At 38.0% G+C, this 8,750-nt stretch overlaps 1 protein-coding gene across 1 annotated transcript in view; it reads right to left on the bottom strand.

Moving 5' to 3' along the window:
• AK9 (adenylate kinase 9) overlaps positions 1 to 8,750 on the bottom strand; it is a 178,447-nt gene that overhangs the window by 95,775 nt on the left and 73,922 nt on the right. The window contains exon 14 of the mRNA XM_007940858.2: positions 4,840 to 4,988. Within this exon, the coding sequence (XP_007939049.1) occupies positions 4,840 to 4,988 (149 nt within the window). The remainder of the gene's footprint in view (positions 1 to 4,839; positions 4,989 to 8,750) is intronic.

Raw genomic sequence — 8,750 nt, 5'->3', positions numbered from 1 at the left:
AGAGTGGGCACCTCCCAGAACACTGTTTTGTGCCACTCCCAACAGAAATACTCCAGGTGGACAACTTCTGCAATCAGGAGCTCCTCAGTTGCTCATAGCAAATCCCACCTTGGAGTTTACAAAGACTTATGGGTAGAAAAGCCACACAAAGTAATTTACTATACCACAGTGCCTAAGGCATTTGACAGCTAACCAGAAGGCTGGCGGTTTAAACCTACCAGCCACTCCTCAGAAGGAAGGTTTGGCAATCTACTTCCATAGTGATACTGCCTCAGAAACTGTTAGACATTTATACAATTTCTAATTTTATTGTCATTAATAACATTGTGATCAACATTTTTATATATAAATCTTTGTCCAGAGATTATATATTTACTTAGGCTAGATTCCTAATAGAGATATTATTGGGTCAAAAGAAATAAAGGAGTGAACATTTTTCATACATGTTGCCATTTTCCTTTCAAAACCATCTGCATCTATTTTCACTCCTCCTAACAGTGTTTGAAGGAGATCTGGTGGCATAATGATTAACATATTTGGCTACTAACTAAAAGGTCGGTGGTTCAAACCCATCAGCTGCTCCAAAAGAAAGATGAGGCAGTTGGCTTCTGTAAAGATTTACAGCCTTGGAAACCTTAGGGGGCAGTTGCTATGAGTTGGAATTGACTCAATGGCAGTGAGTAACAGTGTCTGAGAAGTCTTGGTGGTGCAGTGGTTAAAGTACTTGGCTGCTAATCAAAAGGTTGGGAATTCAAACCCACCAGCTGCTCGATGGGAGGAAGATGTGGCAGTCTACATCTGTAAACTGACCCTATGGGGCAGTTCACCCTAACCCACAGGGTCATTATGAGTTTGACTTGATGGCAGTGGTTTTGGTTTTTGGTTTAATAGTGTTTGAAAGTGACTAAATCATTACATCCTCACTAGTACTAATGTAAGTTTTTAAAAATCTTTGCCTATTTGACAAGTGAGAAATTGCTTTAATCTTCATATCTTTTTGAAACATGAACATTAAAGTTTTTCGTTGTTGTTGTAGGTGCCGTCCAGTCAGCTCCAACTGATAGCGACTCTATGTGCAACAGAATGAAACACTGCCCGGTCCTGTGCCAGCCTTACAATCCTTCTGTACCTGAGCTCACTGTTGCAGCCACTGTGTCAGTCCATCTCATTGAGGGCCTTACTCTTTTTTGTTGACCCTCCTCTTTACCAAGCATGTTATCTTTCTCCAAGAAATGGTCCCTTCTGACAACATGACCAAAGTAGATGAGATGAAGTCTGGTCATTCTTGTTTCCTAGGAGAATTCTGGCTGTACTTCCTCTAGGACGGATTTGTTAGTTCTTTTGGCAGTGTATGGTATCTTCAGTATTCTTTGCCAACACCACAATTCAAAAGCATCAACTCTTCTTTGGTCTCCCTTGTTCATTTTCCAGCTCTCACATGCATCTGAGGTGACTGGAAATACCATGGCTTGGGTTAGGCTCACCTTAGTCTTCAAAGAGACATTTTTGCTCTGCAGCACTTTAAAGAGGCCTTTTGCAGCAGATTTGCCCAGTGCAACACGTCAACTGATGTGTTGACTGCTGTTTCCTATGGTGTTGATTGTGGAACCAAGTAATATGAAATCTCTGACAACTTGAATATCTTCTCCATTTATTGTGATACTGCTTATTGGTCCAGTTGTGAGGAATTTTGTTTCCTTTATGTTGATATGTAATCCATACTGCAGGCTGTAGTCTTTAATCTTCACCAATAATTGCTTCAAGTCATCCTCACTTTCAGCAAGAAAAGTTGTGTCATCTGCATATCACAGGTTGTTAATGAATCGTCCTTCAAACCTGATGCCATGTTCTTTTTCATATAATCCAGTTTCTCAGATTATTTGCTCAGCATACAGATTGAATAAGTATGGTGAAAGGATACAACCCTGACATAATCCCTTCCTGATTTTAAACCATGCAGTATCCCCTTGTTCTGTTTGAATGACAGCCTACTAGTCTATGTACAGGTTCCTCACAAGTACAATGAAGTGTTCTGGAATTCCCATTCTTCTCAATGTTATCCATAATTTGTTACAATCCACAAAATTGAATGCTTTTGTACAGTCAATAAAACACAAGTAAACATCTTTCTGGTATTCTTTGTTTTCAGCCAAGATGTACCTGACATCAGCAATGATATCCCTCATTCCACATCCTCTTCTGAATCCAGCTTGCATTTCTGGAAGTTCTCCATCAATATAGTGCTGCAACCATTTTTTAATTACCTTCAGCAAGATTTTATTTGTGTGTGATATTAATGATATTGTTTGATAATTTCCACATTCTGTGGGATCAACTTTCTTTGGAATGGGTACAGATATGGATCTCTTCCAGTGAGTTGGCCAGGTAGCTGTCTTCCAAATTTCTTGGCACAGACAAGTAAGAACCTCCAGCAGGGAATCTATTTGTTGAACTCAAGTTGTAATACTGAAGTTTTTCATTAGCCATTTGTATTTCTTCTTTGATAAATTATTTTTTATATCCTTTCTTTGCTTGCTTTTATATCAGGGTATTAGATTTTTCCTATATGTTTGTAAGAAATTTTTATATTAAGGAATTAATATGTCATATTTACTTTGCCTTAAAATTTTGATTTTAATAGAGGTATTCATTATCAAGTAGTCTCTCTATAGATCTATTGATATATTTTAAGAGTTCTTCTGTTGCATTGCGCCTAGACTCCTTGACCATTCAAGATCATTTCAATATCACACACTTTCTTCTAGTTTTAAAAAATGCCCCTTCCTTTAAAAAAAAAATTAAATGCACTTATATGGGTAATATTTTTAATTTGATTTTAAGGTGAGAATCATGATTGTTTTATCTCCAAAAGTTAATTTTATTAACACTGTTAAATCACGTTTCCTTTCCTTTAAATTTGTATCTATACTAAGTTCTGTTTCTGTACCTTCTCTGTGTTCTGTGGAGTCTTGTATGACCATCAGGGTTGTATACCATTCTAGCATTACAACACTTTTTTCTAGCTGGCAGAGCAAGTCGTCCTCCCCTATATTTATTTGCAAAACTTTCTTAGCAAGTCTCAGCCACTGGTTCTCCCAAAAACCTTGAGGGCCATTTATGAAAAAAATGAAATTCAAGTTTTTACTAGAATAGCATGGAATCTATAGTTAGTTTAAGAAAGCCATCTTAATAATACTTGTCCTTACTTATAAGAAATTACATGTTTGTTGACATCTGTTTATGTTCACGTTTCAAGTTTAATAATTTTATTCATGTGGATTCTCCATCTCTGTTTTAAGCTTACCACGGTCATTTAACAACCTGTGATATGCAGGTGACACAACCTTGCTTGCTGAAAGTGAAGATGACTTGAAGCACTTACTGTTGAAGATTAAAGACTGCAGTCTGCAGCATGGATTACATCTCAACATAAAGAAAACGAAAATCCTCACAACTGGACCAATCAGCAGCATCACAATGAATGGAGAAAAAATTGAAGTTGTCAAAGATTTCACTTTACTTGGATCCACAATCAACACCCATGGAAGCAGCAGACAAGAAATCAGATGTCTTACTGCATTGGGCAAATCTGCTGCAAAAGACCTCTTTTGTGCTGAAGAGTAAAGATGTCACTTTGAAGACTAAGGTGCATCTAACTCAAGCCATGGTATTTTCAATCGCCTCTTATGCATGTGAGAGTTTGACAACGAATAAGGAAGATCGAAGAAGAGTTGATGCTTTTGAATTGTGGTGTTGTCAAAGAATACTGAAAATACCATGGACTGCCAGAATAACAAACAAATCTGTCCTGGAAGAAGTGCAGCCAGAATGCTCCTTGGAAGCGAGAATGGCCAGACTTCATCTCACTTACTTTGATCATGTTGTCAGAAGGGACCGTTTCCTGGAGAAGGATATCATGTTTGGTAAAGTGGAGGGTCAGTGAAAAAGGGAAGACCTTCAACAAGATGGATTGACACGGTGGCTGCAATGATGGGCTCAAGTATAGCAGGGATTGTGATGATGGCACATGACTGGGCAGTGTTTCATTCTGTCATGCTTGGGGTTGCTATGAGTTAGAGCTGACTCGATGGCACCTAACAACAACAACATAGTTATTTTACATTTCTGTTCCTATTGTGTATAGGATTTTTATTCCTTTGGCTACTTTATTTATAAATATGCTTGTTAGCTCTTAATGTTTTTCAGATTATTTTCTTGCGTAATTTTAGATATATATTATCATCTGCAAAAATGATTCCACTTGTTCTCTGTTCTAAGAGTTATACCTCTTATTTATGTTTCAAGACATTTTTATATAGCTAAAATTCCATAAAACATTAAAAATGGGTATATTAGGAACATTATTGTCTTGTTTCTGACTTTAACCTCATATGATCTGCAGCCCTAAGCAAGTTTCTTTGATAATCAAAATTTACCAAAGAGCATCAGCAGTTGTTCACTGGGATATATTATACATAATGGTGTTGACTACAAAATGCATGTGAATTTTAAGGCTATAGATTTCAATATTGTCAAATGAGACACACAGACACACATACACACAGTAGATTAACATTTTTGTCTATATTATTTTGAATGTTGTTGTTATGTTGTTAAATGCCGTCGAGTCGGCCCCGACTCATAGCGACCCCTCCTTGGGTTTCCGAGGCAGTATCACTACGGAAGTAGGATTGCCCAACCTTCCTTCCGAGGAGTGGCTGGTGGGTTTGAACCGCCAGCCTTCTGGTTAGCAGTCAAGTGCTTTAGCCACTATGCTACCAGAGCTCCTGAATAGTTATTGTTAAATCAGTGTTAAAATTAACAGCCTAGGTTTCTTACCTCTATGAGGATTTCCTCTAAAATTTCAGCATGTTTTTCATATGGCTGGTCGAAGTTCATATCTTTTGCCATTTTTACAGTTTCCTCAATCATGGCAACAACCTCTGGATGGTCTGCAGTTACCTCTTGTATTGTGTCTTCTATTGAAACTAAAGTAAAATAAGTTAATAAATTAATGCCATTAATGATTTTAGTGGACAATGCTATTGGCAATAAAACGTGACTGTTAATAGCTGCCCCATGAAAGTATTATCTTTGTGTCACTGCAGTGCATGCTGCAAGAAAAGGGAGATAAGAATAGGAAGAGGAAGTGTTAATTCAGGAATCAAAAAACTATCAGAGCAGGGACTTCAAACCAGTACATCAGAATGAAAGTGAATGAGGCAAAAAAAAAAAAAAATTATGACAGGCAGGAATCAAAACCAAGAAAGATAAGGAGAAGAGGTAGGGACCAAAGGAATCCAGTGGTGAAATTTAACAAACAAACAAACAAAAACGCATTTAGGGAATGAGTGAGAAAACAAGACGAATGCTTCCAATTGCAAGCATGAGATACATAGGATAGTAAGAGGACAAGAGGGAGGTAAGGTGGAGTGGATGAGGAAAAGGGTCACATAGGCTGGTTTTTCAAGTACTACACTTGCTTCTTACCTTCTTTTGGAGCTAAGGTATCTCATTGTGTGGCTCTCAGGCTGCACCCTGATGTGAAATCTCATCCACTGTTCTAACGAGACCAGAGGCTCCATCTGCTCCTCTGCCTCATCACCTCTAGTTGTGCTTCCTGGGCTGCTGCCCCAGGGCACCATCTCTCAAAGTCTTCGGACAAGGCCCAATTGATCCTACCCCAGAAAAGCCCAAAAGGGCCTTCAAAGGGCAGTTGTCTGTGGTTCTCCCTTCCTTGCAGTGAGAAACCTGTTCTTAGGGATGGAGAGACCAGGCAGTTCCCAGAATACATCATGTCTTCCTGAAACCTTAGTAGAGGGCATGATGAGGCAGATATTAACCAGGCACAGACACTAGATATGCTAGGAGCTGTCAGTTGTCCACCCAGAATCCATTCTCCTCTTCCTTAGGAACAGAACCCTGACTTTGTTGGTGCCAGCAATTTGCCTGGCTAAAAAGACCATATCTTCCAGCTTCGTGCTCTCTTTTTTATATATAAAAATTCCACTGTGTTTTGTACTTCTATATACTAGCAATGAACAATAAGAAATTAAAAATACTTATTGATACATATAATGAAAGATAAGCAGGACCTATACACTGAAAAAATAAGAACATTGCAGAGAAATGAACAAAAACCTAAATAAATGGACAGATATACCATATACATGGATTGAAGGGTCAATATTGTTAAAACATTAATTATCCCCAATTTGATCTATAGATTCAGTGTAATGCCAGTCAAAGTTCCTGCCATATTTTTCCTTTCTTTCTTTTTTAAACCCCTTCACTCATACCATACCTATTTCTTAATTATCCATCTGTTTTCCCTCCCTACCTCTCCCCTCCATTCCCTGGTAACCAACAAAGAAAATTTCCTTCTCTGTGTAAACCTTTCCATGACTTTTTAAAATAATGGAGTCATTTAATATTTGTCCTTCTGTGATTGACTTTGTCACTCAGCATAATGTCCTCTAAGTTCATCCACATTATGAGGTGATTCACTGATTCTCATTATTTCCTTAATGTTGCATAATATTCCACTGTGTGTATGTACCATAGTTTGGTTGTCCATTCCTCTGTTGATGGGCACTTATGTTGTTTCCACCTCTTTGTTATTGTAAACAGTGCTGCTATAAACATGGGTGTACATCTATTCATGTCTCTGGTTTCAACTCTTTAGGATATACTGCTAGCAATGGGATTGTCTTCCAGCTTTTCTTATAGCTTGGGATAACCAATGAGATGTATGCAGACTTTGGGGATAATTAATGTTTTAACAATATTGACCCTTCAATCCCTGTATATGGTATATCTGTCCATTTATTTAGCATCTCTTTAAAGAAAGCTGTGTCAGCTAGATAGAGTGCCCATTTTTTTTATCCCTTGGCTTTTCCCCTCTTCTTGTGAGGAACACTGACATGATAGCTGGAGCTCCGGGAGCCATATTGTGAATGATTATGAAAGCCATATGCCAGGAATGCTTAGCAGAAAAACAGATCTCTGGTTTTCCTAATACTCATTTTCACCAAAACAATATTTCACATGTTATTTTTTCTGTGTTTTTGCTTGTCCAACTATTTATGATAGAGTACCCTTTAAGATGGGAGCTCTGGTGGTGTAGTGCCTAAGGCATTTGACTGCTAACCAGAAGGCTGGTGGTTCAAACCCACCAGCCACACCTAGAAAGGAAGGTTGGGCAATCTGCTTCTGTAGTGATACTGCCTCAGAAACCCTAGGAGGAGTCACTATGAGTCGGATCTTACTCAATGGCAGTGTGTTGTGTTGTTGCCTTACCTTTTAAGACAAAGTAAGTTGTATATTAATTTGAAAAAAACCCCCACATATTTCTCCTTCTACATTCTAAAAGAGCTACATGTGTTCTGAAGGAGCTAAAAGAATCAAATATTAATTTACCTTTTTTTGAAAATGACTCTAGTAGTTCTTGACTTTGGCCTTGAGACATTCTCTTAAATGTGGATGTAATTTCATTGTTTCCTTTTTCATCTGTGAACAAAACATTGTTAACACCTAAAGAATAATACTAAAGAAAAGTATAGGTTGATTTCCAAGGAAGATTGTAGTGTGGGTCCAGGGACCCAGGACTCATGTTCCCAAATTTTTACTAAAATAGCAACCATAACATTCAAACATAGGTAAACATATCTATCAGCAGTAGAAAATAAAGATAATAACTTAACCCATGGCAATAGCAGTACTAATTTCAGTTTAATACAATGCTAGATCTAAATGGAAGTAAAAATCAACATTACCTTTTCTGAGGTAACTATCACCTTCCTGACTCCAAGAGGTAAAGGATGTCCTTAACTCAAAGACATGAGGAAAGGAATATGAAGTGCTGATCAGAAAACTATGCTTCACCTGCACACACTAGCAATCTACGCATCCCTCCAGTAGTGTGTAGAAGCTTCTAACATGGACTATTTCCTCAAAGAGGGAACAGACTATATGGAGGAAGAGGAGGGTTTCTCTTTGTGTATTGGTGCTAAGCAGCAGAGATGAGGCTCTCAGCAAAATTTTAATGCATAAGGAAGTGTGTGTGTAGGTCCTTTTGTGAAGTGTGTGTATGTGCACACACATTCATGTGTACATGCTTTTGTTGGATAAAGAGGGATGAATTTCTAACAGTGTCCAGTTCAACTCCTATTAGGTTTGAAATAAATACCATGCAAGTGTGTATCTCTCTGAAACAGTAGGAGGAAACAAACAAAGAAAAAAATGCAGCTGTTCCACATTATATAACGAAATAGATCATAGATGCATTTAAAATTAAACAAAAAGTTGAACCAATTAAAAAATAAAAAACAGAATGTAAGTGTATATTAAATCTCTAGTTGAATACTATAAGAAATCAACCAAGTCAAAAGGCAGAGAATGGCAGAGGATTAAAAAAATGACTGAACTATATGCTATCTATAAGAGACTCATCTTAGGCACCAGTAGATTGAAAGTGAAAGGATGGAATAAAAGCATTCCACACAAATAGTAACTAAAAGAGAACTGGCATGGTGATTTTAATACCAGACAAAATAGACCTTAAGTAAAAATCTATTATAGGAGAGCACAGAGAGTGCTCAGATGGCTCCATTGTTACCCTCCCGAGAGGGACCGGGTCTCCGGGAGCAAGGTAAGCACGGGCGGGCTGGTGCTTACTCACTGATCTGCACTGAACACTTTCCATTGTTACCCTCCCGAGAGGGACCGGGTCTCCGGGAGCAAGGTAAGCA

The sequence above is a fragment of the Orycteropus afer genome, unplaced genomic scaffold (genome assembly GCF_000298275.1).
Source record: "Orycteropus afer afer isolate SDZICR_OR568_19922 unplaced genomic scaffold, OryAfe1.0 scaffold00072, whole genome shotgun sequence".
Classification (NCBI taxonomy): domain Eukaryota; kingdom Metazoa; phylum Chordata; class Mammalia; order Tubulidentata; family Orycteropodidae; genus Orycteropus; species Orycteropus afer.
This window is presented reverse-complemented; position numbering and strand designations above follow the sequence as displayed.